This window comes from Pteronotus mesoamericanus, unplaced genomic scaffold (assembly GCF_021234165.1).
Source record: "Pteronotus mesoamericanus isolate MK-2021 breed Mesoamerican mustached bat unplaced genomic scaffold, CSHL_Meso_final contig_20, whole genome shotgun sequence".
Lineage (NCBI taxonomy): Eukaryota > Metazoa > Chordata > Mammalia > Chiroptera > Mormoopidae > Pteronotus > Pteronotus mesoamericanus.
This window is the reverse complement of record NW_026555085.1, coordinates 77,705,398-77,732,369: the sequence shown is the minus strand read 5'-3', so window position 1 is coordinate 77,732,369 and position 26,972 is coordinate 77,705,398. Positions and strand designations below refer to the sequence as shown.

General features: G+C 35.2%; 1 protein-coding gene across 1 annotated transcript in view; it reads left to right on the top strand.

The window, feature by feature from the left end:
• The window catches only part of THEMIS (thymocyte selection associated), a 155,629-nt gene that overhangs the window by 57,430 nt on the left and 71,227 nt on the right, over positions 1-26,972 (top strand). The window contains exons 3-4 of the mRNA XM_054568927.1: positions 2,673-3,131; positions 20,617-21,668. Of these exons, the coding sequence (XP_054424902.1) occupies positions 2,673-3,131; positions 20,617-21,668 (1,511 nt within the window). The remainder of the gene's footprint in view (positions 1-2,672; positions 3,132-20,616; positions 21,669-26,972) is intronic.

Below are 26,972 nucleotides of genomic sequence, written 5' to 3'. Positions count from 1 at the left end.
TAATAACAATGACTGCAGATCATTAAGAATTAGTTAAAAATATAAACTCTCTGAAAATCTAAGATTCAGAGTCAAAATTTTACGTACTAAATTCACTTATTGACTGAATTTCAACAGATCAATTTAATGTAGTTTTCTATAATTTTTGTTTAAGTGACATGCTGTTTGTGAATGATTTCTTCTGCCTTAAAAATAATAATATCCATTTTAATACATGACAATAAAATTTGAAAATAGATGTGTACTTTCTATTTTTTAATTTAGTTTACAAAGATTACATATTTGCTTATTTTATAATCACTTTCATGACCATTCAGCTCCTGAAATGTGTGTTGTTTTTCTTTGGAAGAAAAGAAATCATATTTCCTTCCATGAAAAACTACCACACTCTTTGTGAAAAAGATGGAGTATTGGTCTAATTTAAACCTAATCAGGCTTATGGTGCTTTAGTTTACTGTGAAATTGAAGTTCTTTTGTGACTATACATATATGCCCTAGTTTTTATAAGAAAGGACTTTTGGATTGGCTATAATAGTATATGAAGAAATAAGTTAATCATTTTTCTGCACTCTGCCACTTAGTATGCTAAACTGTGTACTTAATCATTTTCTAAGGGAAAACACTCAGATTTGAAGATGGATTATTTTTGCAATAGAGACATCCAACAAGATAGTGCTGAAGTGTGTGATTAACTTGAAATAATGGTAGCCCTTAGGGTTTCAGGCTTTTCCTACTTCATAGCATTTTAGGTCCGTTATTACCTTAGGTGAACCCAATTCCCCAAGAAAGGAGATAGTAAATTAATTTTCTGTGACTTATGTCATCAATATTGCTAGGATAGAAAAACAAAAACAAACTGTGTTTCTCCACTATTTATGAGATTCTAGGTAGCTATTTTTTAAAACTTCTTTCACAGAAACTGCTGAATTTTCTATAGCCTGATAATGACTGTGGATAAATCTTCGCACACAGACAAATGGAATTAAACGTTTCAGAAACGTTCGTGTACTCACACAGACAGACACACGCAAGTTCATTTACTATGGAGAATTTATGGAGAATAGTATTCTAAAAAGAATACTATTTTATGATGATTTTCCCTGATACAAGACATAATAAAATAAGAAATTCCTTCAAAGTGAATGTTTCAAGCACACTAGCAGTGGGTGAACACTGTTCAATTTCTAAAGGATTTTAAGACAGATTGCAAGTGCTACCCTACTCATTCCTGCCCAGATTGCACCACCCAGTTATTCAGGAAGTTTATATCTAAAAATAAAAAAAAATCTTATTTTTGTTTGAGCAAAGATCAACTACAAAAATAACTGACCATAAACCTTTGTATAGTAAACCACAGCATACATAAAAGGCACTATAACTTGGCTGATAATGATTTGACATATAGATGAATTTGGTTGAAATGTATATGTTGAGTAAAACTAACAAGTGACTTTTCCAAGCTGTATCATTCTATTAAGTTTTTAAAAAATACATTGTCTTCTTTGTGCATTCTACTATGTAATATTATTAATTTACTTTTGGCTTAAGAAAGCAATTATGTAATTTTCCTTTATTATTTTCTCTAGAATTTATTAGCATTTATGCAATAAATAAATTTCTGAAAGTGCTACAAAGCAAATGTAGCACTCATAAAATCAAAGCAAAATAATTCAAAGAATTATACACAAACACACAAGCATAAAAAGACACACCTTAAATAATAAAAATTCTTTGTATTAGTGACTATTCTGATAGTATTAGAGAAAGACTTTCAAATAGTGAAACTATAACAAAATTATAGAAGTAACGAGAAGAAAGAATGAATTGTAATCAAGAGTATTCATTCAATACAGAGGTACCTAACCTTGGTATTGTCCAAGGAGAGTTACATGGAGTACTGATATGGCACAGTATATGGCACAGTATGGCACAGTGATTTATTAGTGGATATTTTACCAAGTTCTTTAATCAAAGAAATTTTAAAAGTTTTGATTGCTGTAATCTCCTCTTGTGAGTCACAGTACATCTAAATTCTCTGAAAAATCTTAAATTAATGGGAAATGTGTGAATTGTTTTTATTGTGGTAAAATATACATAGCATAAAACCTATTGTTTTAAAGTACACAATTCTGTGTCTTTAAGTGCAGTCACAATGTTGTACAACTATCACCACGATCTAGTTCCAAGTTTATTGTTTTTATAATTATTAATTTACCCATAAAATGGTTCCCTCTAGAATGTCTCTTAATTTTGTTGTGTCTAAAGATTACATTTCTGGGAACATTGATCTAATCCAATCTTCTCATTTTAAAAATAAAAATTAAAAAATGTGATCTTAAAAGATTAAATGCCTTGCTCAACATCACACAGTCAGTATCTCATACAGGTTTACCATTTCCAAGAATGGGACCTTTTTTTCCTGTAGGTATTTTTTTCTGGTCTCCATTTGTGTTTCGTAAGTCAGATGGTCCAGTCAGCTGCAGATGATTCATTAAAATTTTTCCTAGTAGAGTTTAGAATTCACAAAGGTATATCTAATCTTTTTTTTTTTAAAAAAAGGTACATTACTTTTAAAAGTTATATTATACTTGTTTTATAACTTTTACAATGCGATTTGTGTAGAGAACTTGCATTTTAAGAACTCTCCTTAATTCACACAATTCTGTTCTTAGGTCTTTTTAAGATTGTGGCCGATAAAACTCCATACCTGACTATGGAAGAAATTACCAGGACCATCCATATTGGACAAAGTAGACTAGGGCATCCTTGCTTCTATCATCAGAAAGATATGAAACTGGAGAACCTCATCATAAAGCAGGGTGAGCAAATCGTTCTCAACTCAGTCGAAGAAATCAATGGAGAAATAATGGTGAACTGCGGAGTGATAAGGAATCATCAAAATCACTCATTTACATTGCCTTTGTCACAAGAAGGAGAATTCTATGAGTGTGAAGATGAACATATTTATACTTTAAAGGAGATTGTTGAATGGAAGATCCCCAAGAACAGAACACGAACTGTGAAACTTACAGGTTTTTCAGATAAGTGGGACTTAACTAATCCATTCCCTAAAGGCTTTTATGGTGCTCTGATACTCAAGCCTGTTTATGAAATTCAAGGTGTGATGAAATGTAAGTATCCACTGAGAATGATGTTCTGTGAGCGGGAACATTTTGTGATTTAAGAAAGTGAAAAACTTCAGAGTGAAGAATGGGACTTTGTCCCTGACTTGTCCATTAAGCCCTCTGAGAGTTAGATTCTCATGTACAAATAAGCAAAGAGCATATTCGCTGCAAGGATCAAATTGAATAATATATATAAACATATATTGTAAATTATGTGGTGCTAACTAAATGTAAGCTGCTCTAACTGTCTCATACAGATTAAAATATTTATTTTTACCACTGCTAGTTCAAAATGGTTAGAAAAAGCTACTTCTAAAAATAGAATGTATTTGGTTAAAAAGAAGGTTTCTTGTATGGTGATGGTCAAAAAGAGGTAAAAATGCACTTTCCTTAATGTGTCTCTTACTCCTATTTTTGTGACAACCTTTTCTTCAGCCACCATCACTGGTTATAAATCTCCCCTAGTAGCTGGCAGTTCTGCTGACCTAAGGGAAAATGATGTGGAAAATTAATTTATACATAAGCATGCTTAAATATATAATCTTCAGATAATTATTTACATTTTAAAATAAGGATAGCTAGAGAGAACATTGTTACCCTAAAGGAATTAATCTTGCAAATTATCTTGAATTTGCAAGATTAGGTACATAATCAAGGCAAGTCTGTAGAAAGAGTTCTGAGCTTGCAGTCAAAAGTCCTGAGTTTTAAGTCTGGAACAATAACTTAATAGGTGGTGGCTTTGAGTGAGCATTTAAAGTTGTATTTACACAAAAAAGGATGATGATATTCCTTCGCCTGCCCGCCTCTTGGAATTGTTTCGAGAATAAAATAAACCCTAGCCAGCATGGCTCAGTTAGTTGGAGTGCGGTCCCGCAAACCAAAAAGTTGTGGGTTCAATCCATTAGTTGATTGGTTGCCACGTATGGGAGGCAACCAGTCAACATTTCTCTCTCTCATTCTCTCTTTCTCTCTCTCTCTATCTCTCTCCCTTCCTATCTCTCTAAAGTCAATAAACCTTTTTAAAAAAGAAAATGAAATAATACTTTATTCAGGTTATTTAATACACTTGAAAACAAAGTAGTATGTAAAAATATTTGGTCAAAGTGTACTCCTCTCTCAAATTCTATATATCTCTGCTCCCTTTAATATTGTTGGTCACCTGTACAATTATGGAAAAGTTGATGTGAAAATCTGGGTTGGTTTTAGAACCACATGTTGAATTTTGTTACATACAGATATTTAACCACAAATTGATTAATTCATTTGAACCAAAAGAATAGGTAAGGAATCCCACTCAAATAATGATTATTTTTTAATATTATAAAAGATTGAGTCCATAGCATTATTATTTTTTAATTTGACAAAAAACGAGGCCGCAAAAAAATTTTAGTACTTGCATTAGTGTTTTGTTAGTTATATCAAAATGTTCAATCAAAATTAATAATTGATTTTTCTTCAATATTCATAAATAATGGCTAACATTTTCTCCTTTTATAATTTGTTAATTTTCTAAAACCATTGGCATCTCCTATCACATAGCTGCAAACGAAGGCCAACCTACAACCTAAGTATCTGAACAAGATGGTTATATTTAATGGATTTAAATTAGGGATCCGGAAAGCCTTCTCTGGGGAAATGGCATTTAAACAATGACCTGAAGGATGAGTAGGAGATAGGCAAACAAGGAGCGGAAACCTTTGAGGAACTCATAGCAGCTTGTGGCAAAGCAGGTGAGCAAGAGATTGGAGCTGTAGTACTGCTGGTGTGAAGAAAGGGAGGAGGAGGCAGGTAGAGACAAAGTTCAAATTGTGCAATGGGGGAAAGGAATGACTCATGGAAGGTTTTTAAATATATGCTAAGGAGTTAATATTTATTAAAGGGAAAAGTGAAGGTTTTTCAGCTGGGAGAAGCAGGGTCAGAATGTTGTATGAGGTCCATTTGCTTGGTGCCAGAGTACTGAGGATTAATGCAACAGTGATTTGGAAGGTACAGGCATAGAAAAGCATTGGGCATAGAGAGATAGAGAGAGAGGCATAGTCAAAAAGTCTGTTACATTTTTTTTTTCCATATGATGGCTCTAGTAATGCTTAGTTGTCTTTGACTTTATTCTAAACAATTTTGTTAGATTGTATTGTGACAGCTGTCATATCAGAGTACATTTTAAAAAACCATCAAAATTGGTGAATTTTTGTACAGCCATTTTAATATTGAAGATGGAAGAAAACATACAACTATTTTGGTGTATTATGCTTTATTTCAAGAAAGGTAAAAATGCACTTGAAACACACACAAAAAAGATTTTTGCATGTATGGAGAAGGTGTTGTGACTGATCAAAAGTGTGAAAAGTGGTCTTGTGAAGTTTCTTGGTAGTACTGATGTTTTGGCTAAATAATTCTGCACTGTGTGGCTGTCTTATGCATTAGAAGATATCTAGTAGCACCTGCGGCCACTAGCGGGCAGGGGATAGGTGACGTACTTAAAATAGCCAAATCAATCAAGTTACTGGTGAAAATGGAAAATCTGTCTTTTATTTTACAGGAAAAATGTCAGGTACTTTTTGGCCAACCCAATAGTTGGTTTTGGCAGGTTTTTAAAAAGTATAACCAGTAGGATATGGAGAACTACTGGAGAGGGAAAAGGTCAACCTGACTCCAAGGCTTCTAGGCTTATGGTTTGGTCTACTGGCTAAATGGTGGAACAGTTTGTTAAATACATTGACAAAAGAACAGGGGATTTAAGCAGAATTGTTTAGATGGACTTAGATATGGTTTCCTGCTAACAAAGATCCTGGAAGAAATCATTTGGTTGAAACAAAATCATTCCAAAGTGTTATACTTCAATTTCCATTCTTTAATGATATTAAAATTGAATTTTGATTTTAATGATATTGTATCCTTAATTTCTTGTGGATTATTTTAAATATTAGTTCTTATTGTATAGCAATTTTGGGACAGGTACTCCATGACACTGCTTTGCATGTGTACTGACTGCAAAATATTCTGTGGAAATAGAGGATGAGTGTCCTATACAAAATGCCCAATTCTTAATAATTTTGTTGTTCTAGGCATTTTTCTTCTAAATATAAAGTGTAGATTATTTTAAAAGTCAACTGTGGTCTTGTTTCACATTCTTTTTTAAATTGAAGATTCAAACTTGCGTTGAAGCCAAGGGTAGGTTGCTAAGGTGCTTTCCAATAGCCTTGAGTGTCAGGAACCACTCGAATCCTCCCCTGCCGGAGCCCTTCCTTTCTGAAGTGACGAGAAAGAATAAGGTTGAGTTGGGGTAACAAGTTTTCAAGAAACTTTAGGAAAAAAGGCAAGATGAAAACTATTGAGAACTACAGGAAGTTTTAAAATATTAATTTGCTGAAAAGAGAACATAGCAAATAAATAGAGAAAAGAGGAAATAAAAGATAGTCTACACTTGGTGTTAGTTTTAAATATGGTATTATTATTAACATTTAGGCTCCATAAAAAAGAAAAGTAGCAAAAAAGGGTTTAAATGAAGTAATTTTTCCTGGAAATTCTTGGTTATAATCCCTACTATAGGCCTGAACCCACCCCTAATTCTCACATACATTTAATATTTTTGGCAAAAATTATATCTTTTTGGAAAACAGATATAAATAATTGTCCAAAATCTCTAATTACAGGTCACATATAAGTCATAAAAAAATCTATTTGTGCCTTTTACAGGAAGATAAAATTAATACTAGTATAAGAAATGGAATGCATATCTGTAAGTGAAAAATCAGCTACTTAAATTTGCTTCAGAAAAGGTCTTTGTCATTAAAACTTTTTATTGATGTTATGTTTTGAAGCATAGATTGATAATTACTTCTTCCCTAACTGAAATTTTAAAAGTTGGGAATCTGCATGCCCCTTAAAAAAGAAAAAACACAGTGCCTTCCAAAATTTGGGGGTACAGTTTTGCTCAAGTATAACCTATTAGTTCACTTATAAGCCTGTCATACAGCAGAAATGCAATATCAGAAAAGTAGCATATGAATATTGTATAATAGGTGATAAATGGGTAGAAGGAAAAAACACTGATCTTTAGCATTCTGAAGGAAAGATTAACTTTCTCATTTCATTTTTGAAAATGAGTCCAATCTTTATCAAAGTCAAAAAAGTTAAATAGTGGAAAAAGTCATAAAGTTATCAGCAAACCATTTCCTAATTTCCCACATGTTCTGCTACTCCAGTGTAACTCTTTTAAATACTCTGTCCCTCCTTTTTTGTATTTGAATTTATTTTTCCAAATACTACAGGGATTTTGCTAATTTTCAAGTCATCAACTTTAGGCAGTAACTACCTACTACCCCATATGGTGATGAAGATTTTATTCTCTTATATATCTACTTCCTCTTCTTTTACCCATTCTCTCAGTATATGGTAAATTATAATTAATATTTTTTTATTGTGACAATTCACTGCTGAATCAAGTGGTTAATAATTACTATAATTCCATTTTGTTTAACTAACTCTTTGGTTTTCTGTAATGATGACCTTATTGTTTCATGCTTATTTCTCTTTAATCCTTTCCTAATTCTTATACTATTCTTTAATATCTCTGAAAAAAAAATCCTTCATTTTCCACAGAGACCAAACTATCAGGAGATCTACTTTTTGTATTATTTTTTCCCCCTGCAAGTACTCCTTGTGGAACTTTTCATTCTCATGTTCTAATTAGAATTTGTTGCTCTCTAGACCTACTGCACAGGTGTGTGTCTTAGCTCAGGCAGCTGTAACAAAGACACCAAAGATCAGGTGGCGTATAAACAACAGAAATTTATTTCTCACAGTTCTGGAGGCTGGAAGTTTAGGATCAGGGTGCCTTCAAAGTCGAGTTCTGGTGAGGAACCTTTTCCGGGTGCAGACTGCTGACTTCTCACTGTATCCCCTCACATGGTAGAGAGCAGAGAGGAGAAGCAAGCTCTCTCATAATTCTTCTGTGGTCACTAACCCTATTCATAAGGACTTCATTTATGACTTCCTCTAATTTTAATCACCACCCAAGGGCCCAATCTCCTAATACCATCACATAGGAGGGGAGGGTTTTATGGTTTCAAACTATGAATACTGAGGGACACAAACATTTAGTCCATAACAGTGCTGTCCTGGGACTTAGATTTTCACTCATTCCCATGGTTCCCCTTGGACTTGCTTCTGTGCCTACTAGCAATTTTTGAAATCAAACAACTGCATTCTTGGTTTTATTATAGTTTTGAGAAGCCCGTCCCCTGCTTGCTCCCTGAAATAGGTGCAGAACATTAGTTATTAGTTAATTAGAGGACCTGAATATTTGAAAAATCTTCATTCTATATGCACATAAGATTGATGATTTGGCTATTTATAGGGCTCCAGGGTGAAATAATTGTCTTCAGACTTTTGAAGGCTTTGGTCCCTCATGTTCTACCTTCCAATCTTGCCTTTAAGAGATTATGCATGGTATTCAAAAGTTTCACAGCAATGTACTTTGCGGTGGATTGGTCTGTTATTTCATTGTGATGGCAGTTTGCACTATGGAAATTTAGGTCCTTCATTTCTGAGATTATTTCTTTGATACTTTCCTTTTAACCTTTTTTTCTTTTTTCTCTTTCTGTAACCTCTCATCTGATTTTGAAGTTCCCATGTTGGTTTAGGACTTTTTTCTTCTCTATATTATGCCTCCATGTCTTTGGTTAGCCTTCAGGGAAAATTCTTTAACTACATTTCCAACTGTTTTAATGAATTTTTAATTTTAGCAATCATATTTTTAATTTCCAAGAGTTATTTCCTACATAATTTTAAAATGTTATTGTGTTGTTATTTTAAAGAAGTGATACATTATCTCTCTGAGACTGTTTTACATTTTTAAAAGTTTTCTACTGTTCCTTGCATTTTATCTGCCTCCTTTGGGCTTTTTAAGAAAAAAGGTTTGGTGTGTCGTTCTTGCTAACTATTCTGCCTCAAGTCTAGAAAGTATTTCCTATTTGTTCATATTTTCACGTGTGTCATTTTAATGAACAAGTGAGGCACTATACACACAACCCCTTTGTTTATGAATTTAGGTTTCATTTTGCCTCGTGTTTCACGGGCGCATTTTCCCAAATTCAGGTCTAAAAGTCTTTCCTCTGGGTCGTACTTGGTTTGACCAGAGAAGAATCTTCTGGGGCTTATGAACTATTGCAACCGAGGGGGGAAGTGGCTGAGGGTGTCGCCATTCCCCACAGACTTGGCCTTCCTCCTTTGCTTTCAGTGCCGTGCTTCTCCCCGTCCACCTGCGGCTGGTTTCCAGATTCAGAGATCCTGTGCCTCCTGTTTCCTGCAGAGAAAGTGGTGGGAACGGTGGTTGCCTTATGTCCCCCAGATTAGTGTTGGAGCCTGGCTTTACCCACTTTTCAGACATTCAAATAATTTCCTTGTTTTTGCCACCTAGCTCTCTTACACCTTCAGAAGAGCCTTATGCCTCCAACTTGTAGGGCAATTTGGGGGGCAAAAAGGGCTGACTTTTCATTGGACTTCTAAGGTAAATGCATAGGCTTTCTTTTTTTCTATTTTGCCAAATCATTTATTATTCCTCCATCTGAGTTACCATTCTTCCATCTGAGTTCTATTTTCATTTGATTTAAGGATTGCAGATGTCCTTTAGATTCACTACACCTTTTTTTCTCACTCTCTCTTTTTAAATATTGGTAAATTTGAGGGGAAAACTGGTTAGAAGGCAACATATTTCATGCATAAACTTCTCTACTTGTTTAAATTGGTCCTAACCCACAGTTTTACTCTGTATTTTTTTTCCTGTGTATTTAAGAAAGTCAATTTCTTATGTATTTAGTTTTAGCTTCCAATGCTTGAGATAAAGTAAATATTCAATGTTCAATAAAGCAAACATATGAATCAATGAAAGAAGCAACTAAAATAGTTGCTTCTATATGTACATATTGTATGATACAAAGTTTTCATTTAGATAACAAGAGGGTTTTTTTCACCATGTCTAGATATGTTTTATTACAATGACATATTCATGAACTTAATAACTAAGGAGCATAAATGTTCACTTCATGGCACTACAGTTGATATTATTTATATTCATAAAACAAGTTCAATTTTTATTAATATGTGTTTATGAAAATACTGTGATTTAACATAATATTTAGAACCAGTGAATACTCAAGTCAGCTTCCATTTCATTTTCTTCATTTTGACATCCATCTTGTGGCTAGCAGAAATATCAAACAGCAAGCAGAGGAAAGTATAGTTTTTACTACCTATATGAATTTATTTATTTTTATACAACCAATTACTAACTCTTATCAGTTTTATTCTTCAGAGAAACAGTATATATAATGTTACTTATTATTAATATTGTATATTGATCAATTTATTTAATTTAAACACTTGGCTCATACAATTATGGGTGTAATAAGTTTTACATCTGTAAGACAAGCTGGAAGGCTGGAAGCTCAGACATAAGTGGATGCTGCCGTCCTGAGGCAGAATTTCTTCTCTGGGAAACCTCATTTTTTGCTTGTAAGGCCTTCAACCAATTGGATGAGACTCAGCTACATTATCGAGGGTAACAGAACACCCTTTACTCAAAGTCAGTTAGTCAGTTGATTTAGATGTTAACCACACCTACAAAATACTTTTCACAGCTACCCCTAGATTACCGTCTGGTTAACTAACTGGGTGGGTATCAGAGCCCAGTCAAGTTGACACATAAAACTAACCATCACAAACATCAGCAGGGAAAACATGTTGAAATGTATTATCCAATATAAGCAATGGTTATTCACTTTTCTTAGCTTTTATAAACCAAATGAAAATGTAAAAGACAAAGCAGTGTTACAAATAAACCCACATGAAAAGCCAGTATGTTCATTTTAAATGACTCAATTTCTCAGTGAATGTCATGCTGATTTCTTTTTTTCTGCTACCAGTGTTAGCAATCCAAAAGGCACTTTCTCTATTTCTAAACACAAACAGCAGTAGAACCAGAGGAGAACCATCTAACAAAATGGAAATTCACAGTATAGCTTCTCTTATTGTAATGAAACTAAATAAATAAATAAATAAAAATTCACAGAATAGCGGTAAAGAAAATTGAGACCAAATGCATGGACTATAAAGCAAAATCTAATTTAAAAGTCTAGAATAAGGGAGAGCTCAGAAATTATTAGTGCATCTAATAATCATCATAAAGAGTATAATGCGATGCAAATGTAAACAAAACAAATTCACTGAAAACTGAGAGCTAGAGATGGGATATTTGAAGCACTTTTGAAAGAAATGAGTGCAATTTTGGAAAATAAATGACAAACTTAGAAAGCGAAAATTTCCAACAAATACATGAATTATTATTGTTGTTAAATAATTATATAGGCAGAACTGGAAATTCTGAGAAACTGCAGTGCTAAGAATTTATAAAACTTGTTTAGAAAAAAAAAAAACCACCTTATCTTCAACACATGAATAAGATTACTTCAACTGATTTTCAACCCTGCACTATCAATTCAGGGCCAATTGAAAAGGATAGGTTCTTACATGCTCAGTTCCAGAATTAAATATTAACTTTCGGAGGAAACATGCATTGCCCAACACTACCCAAGCTTAAATGTAAATCTTTATTTTCTTTTTAAATATTGTGTTTAGTTGAGATTTGGTTCCCCAAAATTTACAGGTAGCTAAAAGAGTTGTTGGGGTGGAAAATGCAAAAAAAAGCACCACATTATGATTAACTTTCATAAGGGACTTAAAGGGACTTTCCCTGAAAAAGAGGCATCAAGACAAAATTTAGTAAAATGACTCAGCAGCATTAAAAGGAAACAAGTGCAGCCTTTTAGAGAAAATGGAATGCACATTTTGTTTGTTTGTTTGTTTGTTTGTTTGTTTCACAAGAGCTCCCTCTGAATAACCAGAAAACATACCCAAGCAAAGACAAATCATGTTCGCCCAGAAAGAAAATTTGGGAAGTCTAAACTAAGATTGCATAAGTATATAATATTTTTACTTCAGATTAGTTTGAAACTGGAAAATTTGTACTAAACACTTTCAGGAGTGTCTCTAGTGCTTTGAGTTGCTGCCTTCTTATCTCCTTATCATTTTGAAGTCAAGATAACTTTTTGGGGGGGGAAATTTTCTAATTTAGCTTATGCTCTATAGCTTGTTTTTTATTTTTCTGTTTGTTTTGCTGGGGGGTGGGGGAGTGGAGGGAGAATTACATTTTCCAATTGCAAAATAACAAATGCTTGTTTAAAGAATATGTCATACACATGACTAGAATTATACAAACAAAAATGTAAGCAGTGGTAACATAAAGCTGATAAATTGATAAAAAACATTGTAAATCTTTTATCTTGTTTTTCTCCTCTTGTTTTTTTAAACACATTTTTATGATCATGAAAATTTTGTTTTATAAGAAAAACAAAACAAAAAATGATTATTTTTTTCTTGGACGCATACTTAGATAAGATACAATTTGTCATAAAAATTAGTTAATCTTATTCCAGTTTAAACACTTAAGATGTAATTTCTATATCCTAGGTAATTTTAAACAAGTATAAATTTTTATTTTAACTTCTGGCTATGGAGAACTTAAAACATGCAAGAGTAAAGAGAATAGTATTAAAAAGAACCAAGAGGGATTTTGTTTTACTTTATTAACAGACATGAGAGCAAAATATGTAAAATTTGGAGCTGGTGCAAAATAACCAGGCAGACGGAGTTGCCAGTATACTGAGTGCCCATGGCTTCATAGCAGGCAGTAGAGGAAGAAAAGCAAATGCTCGGATTTCGTCTCTTCCCATTGTGTTGTCAAATTAATCTGTTAAATTCTTAATTTAATTTGGTCATTCTTAATTTCAATTTTTTTATATTCTCCTGAAATAGTTATTTCTTCTCTGCCTGGTATTCAAGGGGTTGATCATCTTCATAGTCACTTTCAGCAGGTCTCCTGACCAGACCCCATGCTCTAGTTTAAAATCCTAAGACTGGACCTCATGATCATTATAACCTGTTTTCATGCCTCCTGTCTTGACTCGTAATTTCTCCCTATTCTCAATGGCTCATGTTACAGACACATCTTTCATAATAGCTACTGTTTTCTCCATCTCCAAAGTAGATGTGTTATTTCTTTCACTCTTTTTCTTCCTAAGGTAGATTTAATGAGCTTTTTTTGTGATTCCATTTTTTTCTCTCAGCATATCAGTTATACTTAAAAAATATATTTACTAGTTGCAGTACAGTTTTCAATATACATTTATAATCTAAGTCCACTTTCAAATAATACTATATCACTTCCTGTGTGGCACAGATACCTTAAACAGAGTATTCCCAATTCCTCTCTCCTTTCCCTCATAACATTACTGTCATACATTTCATTATGTATGAGCTATAATTATGCAATATATTATTGCTATTATTATTTTGAACAAACTGTTATTAGTTATGTCAAATAGGAATAGAAAAAAATATTTTGTCTTTACTTATTCCTTCTCTAACACTTTTTCTCCCTTTATGAAGATATGAGTGTCTGACCCATATTGTTTCTCTTTTCTCTGAAGAACTTCCTTTAGATTTCTTTCAATGCAGGTGAGAAACTTTCTTAATTAATGTTTATATTAATTAGAAAGTCTTTATTTTTCCTTTATTTTGTAGGGGAAGTACAGTTTTATCTTTACGTTATTAGGGTTTTTCTGCTGGGCCTCAAAATTAAACTGACATTAGACAGAGTAAGAGAAGAAAAGTATACAAATTTAGATATTTTATCTATGAATTTACCTGTTTCGTGTGACATGGGAGCCCTTATAAGGAAATAAAGACCCAAAGAAACTTACTTGCTTTTATATAGAGTTAAACAAAGAGGGGCAATTGTAGCAAAGTAACTAAGCTATGTGGGGAGGTTATAGAAAGGAAGAATTATTTTAACGAGGCCTGTTTGTACAGGATTCTCTTGACTCTCCTTAGTTTCTTTACTCTTGGTAAGGGGAGGGCATCTTTCTCATGGGAGTTTTTATCTCTTTTTTCTAGTAGAACAGAGGAGATCAGAATGACTTGCTTGCATCTGCTGTTTTTCAAGCACCTTTACCTCAAAATAATCCTTATGCTAAAGTGGTATATTTTGGGGTGGCATATTTTGCCACCTTGACTTTTATAGGATAATCTCACTGGATAAAGAATTCTCAGTTGGTGTTTTTTCAACGCTTTAAATATAACACACACTGTCTTTCTGTTTTCATCATTTTTGAAGAGCAATCTAATGTAGTTCTTATTCTTCTTCGATAGTTAAGATTACTTTCTTCCGACTTCTTCAAGTTTTTTTCTTTTCTTTGATTTTCTGTATTTTGAATATGATATGCCTAGATGTTGACTTTTCTGGTATTTGTCCTGCTTATTGTTCTCTAAGCTTCATTAATATTGAAAAATGTTTAGCCATTGTTACTTAAAATTTGCTTCTCTTCTTTTCCTCCTTCCTTTGAGCATTACCATTTTTTTTCAGGTGTGCATGTTACACCTTTTGTAATTGTCCCACAGGTCTTGGATATTCTGTTCAATTTTTTCTCATTCTTTTTTCTTTTGCTTTTTAGTTTTGGAAGTTTCTACTGATATATCTTTAAGCTCACAGATTTCTTTTTCTTTTCTGTTTCCAGTCTACTGATGAACCCATCTAAGTCATTCTTCATTCTTTTAAATTTTTAATTTTTAGCATTTCCTTTTGATTCTTTCCTAGAGTTTCCATGTCTCTGCTTACCTATCCATCTTTTCTTGTATTTTTTTCCATTAGAGCCCTTAGGATATTAATCATTTAAATTCTCAGTCTGATAATTCCAAAATCTCTGCCATATCTAAGTCTGCTTTTGGTGTTTGCTTTGTCCTTTCAGACTATGTTGTTTGCCTTTTAACATACCTTGTAATTTCTTGTTGAAAGCTATACATGATCTATCAGATAAAAGAAACCAAGATAAAGAAACCTTTAGTATGAGATTTTGTATTTCTTTGCTAAGAGTCAGGCTGGGTTTACTCTTTGCTATAGCTGAGGTGTTAGAGACCAAAATTTTATGTAGTATCCTTGTTTTTTGCCTCTTCTGTTGTCTTTCCTAGAGACCGCTTCTTAAACCGAGTCATAAATGTCATTTTTAAGAATTGTAATCCTTATAATTATATAGAAGCCCTATTGATATGGTTGGGAAGGTGTTGTGAGGGAGGAGCATTTTAATCTTATAGTTAGGTCTCAGTCATTTAGTGGCCCTGGGCCTCTAGGTTACGACTTTCACAAGCCCTTCTCAATTATTCACAGGCCCCCTTAGTTAAACAGAAAGGGCAGGGAGGATTGGAGGTTGGAACTGGGTATTTCCCTTCTCCCATGAGAAAGGAGAGGTGACTGGAGTTGGGTAATTCCTGGCCCTTCGTGGGTTGGACTCTGGAAAAAAATGCAAGTTAGTTTTCTGTTTTTCAAAGAACAACTAAATGCTCTGGTATATCTCAAAATGTTTACTTTTCCCCTCATGCTGCCCAAAGCATGAGGTGATTTTTCTTTGAACTTTATCCTGAGAACCTGGTGGGCTAATTTGAAGAAAACACAGGAAAGTACGGGGAAATCCTCTTAAACCATCCAGAAATTTTCTCTCTCGAGCTTGTCCATGTTTACTTAGTCTCTAACAATTAGTTATTTACTCTTAAACTATGCTTTATAGTTCATGGCCCAGGCAGCGGTTTCTGCTTCTAAGAAGCCGTAACTCTCTGTGTTCACCTATCTCTCTAGTTTCAGCTGTGATGGTTTGCCCTGTGACTTCAATTCTCTCATGGATCTAAGATAAGCTGTTGATTTTCATTGAATGTGCTATTTCTATGTGTTGAATCTTCCCTTAAGGCATATGTGCTGTGGGGCTCGCAGGCGCGGGTGGCTGCTCCTCCCTGGTCGCAGCGACAACTGCCGCAGGGATGGAGCGCGTCACGTGGGCCTCACGCTCCGGGATCTGAGGGTCACTGTCTGGGGGCCAGCTCAGATGGGAGCGGGGCTCTGAATCCCGCAGAGCCTGTCCCGGGGCTGTCACGGATGTGGGGAATAAACATGAGTTGTAGCAAATGCTTCTCTGTTTGCCAGGAGAGGGGACAGGGCACATCCCTCTAGTGGAGAAGGCCCTGAACCCCTTTGTCCAAAAGTTTTTATTGAAAGTGTTATCAGTAGGGCTAGGGTATAGGAATGCACAGGTTATCTCATTACATCCGTATGTTACTGTTTACAGAAAATAAATGATGTTTTGAAGAAAACAATGGCGGGAACACACCGATATATATGGGTCCTAGAGGAGACTAGTAAACAAGAGAGCGTAAACATGAGAACGCCCAAGGGTTTGAGAACGCTGAAGGGTTTAGGGTCAGCGTCTGTGAATAACGTAAATTGCCTTCCCAGCATGAGCTGGCTATCATAACTTTTGAGGGATAAACAAAGCATACTTTAAATGATATTCTTTTAGGCCTGATTTCCCTGGGAACCATCAGATCTAGTTTAGACTTTCTCCAGTATTGTTTCGAGCCTGAGTCAGGTGGGGAAGGGAGCCGCCAAGAGACAAGGAGACTGCTTTCAGATAGAATGAGGACTCCGGCCATGTCCAAGCCTAGCCAAGGGGTGCGGGCCTTTTTGCCCTTTCTCCGTGTCCCCAAGTCCATGCCTGCAGCCCATGCCATCCGATGTTTGTCTTAGGTTTTTTCTCCTTGTAAGAAAACTTACCATCATCAACAATCAACCATCACAGGGCTAAGCAAGGTGATGTGAGGACAGGGTTTGTCTCCTCAGTAGCCTGTTTTCCCAAGGCGTCCTTGATTATTTCCAGCCTTGGGACCCTCTCATCTATCGGCAGGGTTACAGTTCCTAAAACCAGACAGGGCGTTTCCCAACACGTATGCATCATGATTTTTGTTTTACTCTAAAATGTCTAGATTATTATTTTGTAGAAACTAAACTGTAAATTATTTATTGCAGTTAGTAAGCCATTAAGGAAGATAAATTATAACCTAAAGAACCATGTTTTATATAAAATATACAATGTTTTCTATAATGTATAGCAGGAGTTTTAGCAGTAGAAACTATTTCTTTCCAATGTAATTTCCCATGGAACTCCACTTGTTAACTGGATCACATCCTTTAATACTCAATCAAGGATATTGTTTCACAATTATTTTTTATTTAGTGCCTACTCTGTGCCAGGCACCATCCTAAACATGGGGATACATTGTTTGATAAAACAATCAAAGACTCCTGTCCCTGTAGATCATATGTTCCAATCTGGGGGAAACAAACAATAATCAGCAGTCATAATAAATAAGCGAATTATATGGAATGATTGCAGGTGAAGGATGACATGGAAAATAAAGAAACAGAGAAGGCAAGAGACAGATATAATTATAATTTTAATTAAAGTGCTTTCTTAGTCCATCTGTTGGCTAAAACTAACTGCCATAGACTGGTGGCCTACAAACAACAGAAATGTGCTTCTTATCACTCTGGAAGCTGAGACATTCAAGATTAAAATGCTGGAAGATCTGGTGTCTGGTGAGGGTCTGCTTCCTTTTTCATTGATAGCCATCTTCTTATTGTATCCTCACATGGGATAAGGTTAAGAGGCTCTCCTGGGTCTCTTTTGTAAGGGCGCTGATCTCATGACTTACTCATCTCCCAAAGTTAGCACCTTCCAATGCAATCACTTAGGGGATTAGTTTTCAACATATTAATTTTAAAGGGACAAAATCATTCAGTCTATGGCAAGTACTTATTGAGCAAGTTTCATTTAAGAAGATGAAGTTAAGTAGACTTGAAGCAGAACAAGAGGAGTAGCCATAAATATATCTGGCTAAAAGATACATCAAGCAGATGAAACATGCCATGCAAAAGAAGGTCCTGATTAAAAACAAGGTCAGGGAGGCGGCCGTGAGCTGAGATCCAGGTGGTACCTAGGATCATGGAAAGGGTATTGACTTTTATTCTGAATGAAAGAGACTGCCATTGTGGGTCTATAAGCAGAAGAAAGGCACAATCAATTTAATGTTAAAAAAATCTCTGGCTGGCCTATACAGATTTGACTGTAGAAAACTGGTTAGGGAGCCATTGCAATAAACTAGGCAAGAGACAATATGGCTTAGATCAGGGTAGTCCTATGTAATGGATATGAGGTATTAGAAAAAGAGAAAAAGGCAATGATATATCAGATCTCTTGGCTGAATAAGGAGAATGAAATCTTCAATAACTGAGATAGAAAAAAAGCAACATATAGACTAGGTTTTGGTTGGGAAGATCAGAATTTTAGTTTGGGCAAATTAATTTTGAGACATCTATTAGATATCCAGTTAGAGATCCTAAGTAGATATCTGGACAGCGGGAGAAATATTTGGCTAGAGATATACTTTGGGGAGTCATTGGCATGCAGATGGTACTTACAGACTTGAGACTGTAAAATTACAGTGGGTGTGAGTGTGGATAGAGGAAGGAAGAGAACCTAGACACATGAAAAGGTGTGAAGGGGTGGGGAAGAGGTGGGTGGTGTGTAGACAGAAGAAACCAGAAAAGAAATTGAGAACAATCATAAGTAAGGTAAAGAAGTAAGTGAGGAAAATACAGCAAAGAGGATAAAGTGAAATCTACTCTGTGAAGTGCTGCTGATATATCTAGTAGGATGAGATAGGCTGGCAAACCTACAGTGTATTTGGTATGGAAATACTGAAAGCAGGTCAGAAGTTGGAAACAGTAACAACAACAAAAACTTAACAGAGGTTAGATAGCTTGGTCTGGAAGCTTTCCCTGGCATCAGGAAAGTCCTCCTAAGTTATTAAGACAGTTCCTTGCCATTAGCACCCACTGTGTGCTCAAATATAGACTGAGATCTAGTTCACATTAGGGTGTCTATGTTCTGATGGATCAATTTGGGAGTCCTGGAAATTCCTCAACAATATCTATTCTACCAATGTCTAGCTGTTCCCTAGACTGAGAAATGGCATGAGCTTGTCTATTGCTACCTCTACAATTCTTAAACCTACTTCATTTTTATCTAAATAACTGAAATTTTAGAGTTTCTAGAATTACCTTGGTGCCCAGGGAAATATGCGGCAACCAATCTCAAAAGTTTGAGTATGCTAAATCTTGTAAAATGAACTGATAAAGATAAGAAATGTTCTTTTAGCCTCCCTCTCTCTTTTATTAATGAGGAATTTTTATAATTTTTACTAACCTTCATCCTATAGACAAGCTTTGATTTTTTTCTTTTTTATATTCAAGGAAGTAATAGTTTTTCATTCCATGTCTTCAAGAACTTGGTACATAAAATGTACAAGTAATATGACATAAAGTATAGAGATACAGTTTTCAGGTGCTACATGAGCAGTTAATAATATAAAATATAATAACATAAGTAATGTTTTAAAAAAGAGGTTCTATCTTCCAAATTATTCATTTTCATGGCATACAAGGAAAAAAAGGTATTGACAAAAGGGTGTCTGGAGACAATGGGACACAATGGTGGATTGTGAAAATACTATGAAACATTGTGATAAGATGATGTCAAAAAGTAAATAATTAAATATCCTGTTAATAACAACAAATAACTTTATTTTTAATGTAAGAATGTTTATAAGGCTACCATGTGGGGCAGTATATGGAGAGCAGATAATTTCTGGACAATATTTTAAATGTCTCTATAGTCTCACATAAAGAGTTCTGGGACAGTGTGCTCTTGAAAAAAATACAGAGATTCATCTGGCCCCAGTGATACATCAGGCAAAGAATACATTGGTAAGCACCCCAACCCCAGCATACCTAGAGCTCCTCTGACTATGACCCATCTTTTGCCACTGTTTTCTATCCAGGTGTTACTGTAGTACTAGCAGAAAAAAAAATTAAAAGTTTTGTATAGTGGCATCCATTTCGATATGTTAATCTTAAGTACCTATATCCCATGGTTTTGCAATGTGACAATATGGCACATGATAAACTTTTGTCTAGGGCCTTATGTAGTGAAGGTCTTATATGAACCAAAACCTTCTTCAAAGATAATTTTACATATATTACCTGGACCTGATATGACCAACTAATATAATAAACTATTTGTGGGTAAAAAATGCACATGTATACATTAATACACATGCACATCAATTCATGTATGCTATGTGTGAAAAAATTATAAAGAAAAATGAGGGCATGATTAACACTAGAATCAGGAGAATTGTTACTCTTAGAGGCAATAATGGTCATGGAATTTTGGTGAGGTTCATTGGGCTTCATAGTACTGACTGATGTCTCTTTCTTAAGCTGAGCAACAGTTTTATGGGTGTTGGTTTTATATACGATCTATTTCATTTTAAAATTTGAAAAATGGAGAGGAGAGTCACATATAAGAAATGTTATATCATGAACATCAGAGTTTTTTTAAATTAAATTTACCTACGGCACCTCAAGAGATTGTAATACTACCACATCAACATTTTGATGCACAAAATGTCATATTCTTTTCTTTTCCAGTCCAAAAGGATATAGTTCGCATCCTACCCAGTTTAGATGTTGAAGTCAAAGACATTACTGACAGTTATGATGCCAACTGGTTTCTTCAGCTGTTATCTACAGAAGATCTTTCAGAAATGACCAGTAAAGAGTTCCCCATAGTGGCTGAAGTCATAGAAGCGCCTCAGGGAAACCAGCTACCCAGAAGCATTTTACAGCCTGGGAAAACCATTGTGATTCACAAAAAGTATCAGGCATCTAGGATCTTAGCTTCAGAAATTAGAAGTAATTTTCCTAAAAGACACTTTTTAATTCCCACTAGCTATAAAGGCAAGTTTAAGCGACGACCTCGGGAGTTCCCCACAGCTTATGACCTCGAGATAGCGAAGAGTGAGAAGGAAACTCTCCACGTGGTGGCCACCAAAGCCTTTCACTCGCCTCATGATGAGTTGTCATCTGTGTCTGTCGGGGACCAGTTTCTAGTGCATCACTCACAGACCGCTGAAGTCCTCTGTGAGGGAATCAAAAAAGTAGTGAATGTACTGGCCTGTGAAAAAATCCTCAAAAAATCGTATGAGGCAGCACTGCTCCCTTTGTACATGGAAGGAGGCTTTGTGGAGGTGATTCATGATAAGAAACAGTACCAAATTTCTGAGCTCTGTGCGCAGTTCCACTGGCCCTTCAATGTGAAGGTCTCTGTGAGAGATCTTTTCATCGAAGAAGACATTTTGGCTGCTACTCCAGGACTGCAATTGGAGGAAACGATCACGGACTCTTATCTACTCATAAGTGATTTTTCTAACCTCACTGAATGCTGGGAAATTCCTGTCAGTCGCTTGAATATGACCGTTCAGTTAGTTAATAATACTTTGTCTCAGGATACAGAATCATTTCTAGTCAAGACTCTGATTGAAGAGATCACGGAAGAACAATATTACATGATGCGAAGATATGAAAGCTCTCTTTTGCACCCCCCACCTCGCCCTCCCAAACACCCCTCAGTGGGAGAAACAAAGCTAACTCTGCTAAACGTGGCAGAAGAAAAGACAGTGGGTCTGCCTAAGTCTCCCAAGGTAAGGCTATGATTTTGCAGTTTTTCTTCTTGAGTGTTTTTCTTGAGGCAATTTATTTCAAGTCTCTTCTGAGTTTGTTTTTTGCTTACTTTTCTTTCTTTCATGCCATATTTGAAATGAGCCTTTCCAATGCACAGTAGATGAATGAACATCAACAGAGCATAAGCTGTTGCAGCATTTTGTGTTTTGATGCTTACCCAGTAAATGTGACAAGAAGTTTATGTTGAATTAGAAATAGCAGGGATGACATTTGAATATGCTGACCCAAATTGCCATTTAAATGGGTTTTAGTAATTAGGAATGTGTTGTAAGGTTACTCAGAAGAAAATCTCTTTTATTTTGAAAGAGCTGTTAATTTTTTCTCACTAGAGTTGTTTTAATACAATACTTCATCCAGGAAATGACTGTACAAAAACCTCTCTTCTTCTGGTGGGTTACCAGTAGCATGCATCTATAACACATGTCTTCATTTTGTTTTAAGTGCTGAAAGATGTAAAAAATATCTTGGCAGAACTATGCGTGAGCATATGAGCATCTGCCCACATTCTGCCTATCTGAGAATTGGAATCTTTAACAGTTCTATTGAAAAACAAAATCAATAAAATCGCAGACAGTATGAGGTCATTACAGAATCAACATCTCCATAACCACTCTAAAGGTTTTTGGGAAAGGAGGAGTTGCAGCTTCATTACTACTTGAAGTTTTTGCCTTTTGAAAACCGCCTGCTGAGAGTCTGGAAAGCATTTGCCCTTACACCGTGCAGCATGGATGGGTCGTTTATCTGGCCGGCAGTGGCTCTGTGGCACACAGAAAGGGTGCATTCTGGCCTGGCAGATGTTGTGCTGGCAGCTTGGGGAAACAAAGCCGTCAGTAAGACAAAGAGATATGCTGTGTTTACTCTCTATACTAAGGAATGATAGCTGCCTCAGGCTTCAAGTATGTGGGTATGGAACTACTTATAATTCTACATTTCAAATATTGCATCTTAACTGTATGCTAGGGAAATCTAGTAAGGATCTTCAGACTCATCTTCAGAAGAAGGAAGATAAAGCCAGCCAACATTTTCTTTCCAGAAAATAATTTTGAAGGAGCCATTGTGAATTTAACAACTGTTTCCAAATAATGTTGATTAACATGTTTCTGTTAATGTGAAGAGTATGTGGCTTCTCCTGTTCAATGTATTTTTATTACTGAATTGAATGACGTGAGAAATGGAATGCTGGTTTGTGTTTTCCTGGTAAGCAGAGGGATACCCCCAACCCCACGTGTCCATCTATAAGCCTTAAGAACTTGTGAATATGTTGTGTTGGGTGGCAAAAGACCTTGCACAGGTGCTCAAAATTAAGGACCTTAAAATGAGATTATCCTGGATTATCCAGGTAAATCCAGTCTAGTAACAAGAGTCCTTAAAAAAACTTTTCCCAGTGGAGGTCAGGATCAGAGAGATGGGAATACTGCTGACTTTGAAGATGGAGGAAAAGAGCATTAAGCCTAGGAAAGTAGATGATGTTAGAAGGTAGAAAAGACAAAGAAACCTTCCCTAGAGCCTTCAGAATGGAATTCAGCTCTGCTGACACCTTGATTTTAGCCAGTGAGAGTCATATCAGATTTCTGATTTACAGAACTCTAAGACAATAAATTCGGATTATTTAAGGTACCAAGTTCATATTATAGCAACAATAGAAAGTTAATAGATGACATAAAATCGGGAGGAAGATATAAGGAAAAACTTTAGATAGAAAAATCTATATTTAGGTTAGAACCTGTTGTTAAAATGGCTTTTTTCTTTTTAATAAATTTATTAGATTATGTACTCTTGGAGAACCTAAGGGTATGGCTAACTCCAGGGACAGTTGGAAGCAGGATTTCAAACACAGCCAGAGTGGTTCTTACTTTACATCACAAAGTAGTTTATTTTCACAGACTAGTTTTATTCATACAAGGCACACTACTGCTGACAGTTACTGCATCTCATAGTTCCATCACTAAGGAAGAATATTTTTTTGTTTGATTCCAACTTAAAAAGAGAAAGACTTCGGATCACATGTCCATCTTCTGGTTCAATCAACTCATTGGCTGGCCCCAAAACAGTCAAGATTGATGCAGAAAGGAATGAGGACTGGTTATCTCAAATAATAGATACTGGAACAATATTTGAAAATCTAAAGATGCAATAGAATAGATGTCTATCACACTCAGAAAAAAAAGGAAATAAGAAAATTCTAAACTACTAAGAAGGCATTTATAGAAAAAGAGGTTAAAGTTTTAAAAAAATGCTCTTTGACAGAATGTCAAGTGAAAATGAGTTAAGCATTTTATTAAGAGAGAACCCCATAAAACAACAATATTATGTATAGGCTACTGTTTTGGGAAAATCTCCATTCTTTTCCCTGTGATTTTCTTTTACTCTTATATTACTGCCCTACTCACAACACTCATAACACTAGATGTGGGTAGGTGGTTTCCCACACCAAGCAATTCTGTGACACCAGCTAGGTATTCTACAACTTAACTCTAACATTGTCTACCTGCAGACTGTGTCAGATCCCTCAGGTTAATTTGGGCTCAGTCCCACCAGACTGCCCCCAACGCACTTCAGATGCCTTTCACAATAGTAGGTTCTCAGGTTACCCACAACTTCTGTCTGCCTTGGCTACGAATCAGAGGTTGCCGTGACTATCTCCTCGGGTTCCATTTGCTAGAGTGGCTCACAGAATCCAGAGAAATACTTACTTTCATTTACCATTTTGTTAAAGGATATAACAATGGGTACAGATGAACAGTTAGATGAGGAGGTAGAGAAGGCAAGCTCCAGGGGGGTCCCGAGGTCTGGAGCTTCTCTTCCCAGCGAAGTTGAGATGTACCACTCTCCCAGTGCGTGGGTGTTTTCACCAATACAGAAGCTCTCCAAATCCCATATTTTTGGATGTTTGTGGAGGCTTCGTCACATAAGCATGATCCACTATTAACTCCATTTCCAATCCCTCTTTCTTCTCTGGAGAATTGAGGAGGCGGGGCTGGGGCTGAAACTTCTAAGCTTTAAGTACGGGTTGGCCTTTCCCATGACCAGCTCTCATCCAGAAGCCATCCAGGAGCCCACCAAAATTACCTCATTAGAACAAAAGAGACTCTTGTCACCAAGGAAATTCCAAAGGATTTAGGAGCCCTGTTTCAGGAACCAGGGTCCAAGATGAAATATTAGAACAAAAGATGCTCCCAGGACTCTTATTAGGTAGGGAATTAATTACAACAAGCATTTCAGGAGCTCTGCACTGGGATATGGGGACAGAGACCAATAAATTGTATATATAATTCTATTATCTCACAGCTAATAAAACAAAACTATTGCATTCTTAGACTAAATTTATAGATTTAGGATTCTAGATCAACTTAATAATTCCTAACTAATTCTTCACTGGTTAAACCTCACATGGATTCTTATTTCTAGTTTTAAGTCCCACTTCTAAAGAATAGTGATTAACTGAAACTTTTTAAGAGGTAAAGAGTTGTTAAGTTGTTTAAAGATCCAGGAGACATTTTCATCTGAGGACCTATTGAGGGAACTGAGTAATAGTTAAAACTTAAATGACTTGATACTTGACAATATTAGTTATTTTACACATTTAAAGGGCTACTCTGTAGCAAGAGTATGCTTATTTTTCACTACAACATTGGTTGAGTCAAGAAAAGACAATTTTGATGTAATGGTTGGAATAGATTTATTGTCCCCCAAAACGATATAGCAGATGCTCGGAAACCTTAGGTTTAGCGATGTCAGGAGATTTCTGCTTGGCTGAAAGTTTATCAGTCAGTTGAGAAGGGTCTATGATTCTCTGTTTATGATTACATAGTTACATCAAATCTAGTGCAGTAAATAGCTATATTTTCCTGAAATCACTTTAAAATGTCAAGGGTACTATAAATTATGTGTTTAGACTTACCTCCTCATTTTAAAAAAATTTTTCTTACCATGAAAATAGAAATCTGCTTAGTGAGTAATTTTGGGAATATAAATGAGGTATCTGTCAGTTTTGGCATAGTCTCCTTGAAAATTCTTGCAACCAACTATTTCTTATTATTTCAATGTCATTCTTCAATATATTCCTTTTATATTACTCCTGATATCTACATTAAAGCTCTTCTATGTATGCTTTTGAAGTGATTGGATAGAACTTTTTTTTTTTTTTAATTCTAAAGGCAAGAAGCTGCCATTGAGAATAAGCCTCTAACATTTTGGACTGCATGTGAAATATTGCTTTAAATTCAGAGAACAATTTGTAAGGGTTATTTAATTTTAAATATTCAAACTCACTTAACTCATTAAAATATCTTATTGCATATGCAAAAAAGACTATTAAATGTTTCATTAAATATGTTTGCTTTTGTTTTCCCAGTGGATCATCTAAGAAGTTTAGAAATTAAAAATATATAAGGACAGGTTATAGAAACTAAGATAAATAGAAATAATTGTTTTTCAAGGTAAGATTTTCAACCTTTCTCTAGTTTTAGCAATACCTAAATAAGAGAAAGGTGATTATAGTAGAAATTTGAGAATGTAATGTAAATACGAGCACAGACAGGTGAGAGGGGGAGATGGATATCAACAGACACAACAGCACATCTCAAGACTTAGTAGTAAGTTCAATACTGAAGATTTTTTTCTTGTTTTAAAAGTATGGTAATTAACTGGGAGAATAACATATGGGGTCTAAACAAAGGGATGAGTACATACCAAGGAACCCCTGAAAAAATTTTTAGGCCTATGAAAGTATGTATAATGTACATTATGACTTTTAATCCATAGAAAACAATATTATAAAGTGACTGAATAAATGAGGCTGGGCCTAAAATTGTGTTTTAAATAGGAATCTTGTGGGGGTAGATTCTCCTTCTTCAAAGGTTAGTTTCTATGTCAGAAATAGTTTCAGAGAGTTTGAAAGAGTATACACTCATTAGAGTTTTTGCCTGTCGTAGATATATATGGCTATGACTGCTGAGTGCCACACAGGAGAAATGTAACTTCTGTATTCTGATTAAAGAGCCTATAACCAGATAGAAAAACAAACCTTTGCTTGAAAGATGAGATATTCTCCTCCTTCAGAGACTGCAACTGGGACCAAAAATCTTGCATTTCACTAACACTGTTTGGCCATTTAATGCCCAAGTGTCTACTTTGCTGCCAGAATTTCTAGATTTCTGTTGGACAGGAAAACCCACAGGAGACATTAAGGCCAAGAGCAAGGGAGACCGTAATGGCAAGGTACTGTGAATTGAGCAGAAAACAAACCCTGTACCAGAATTGGA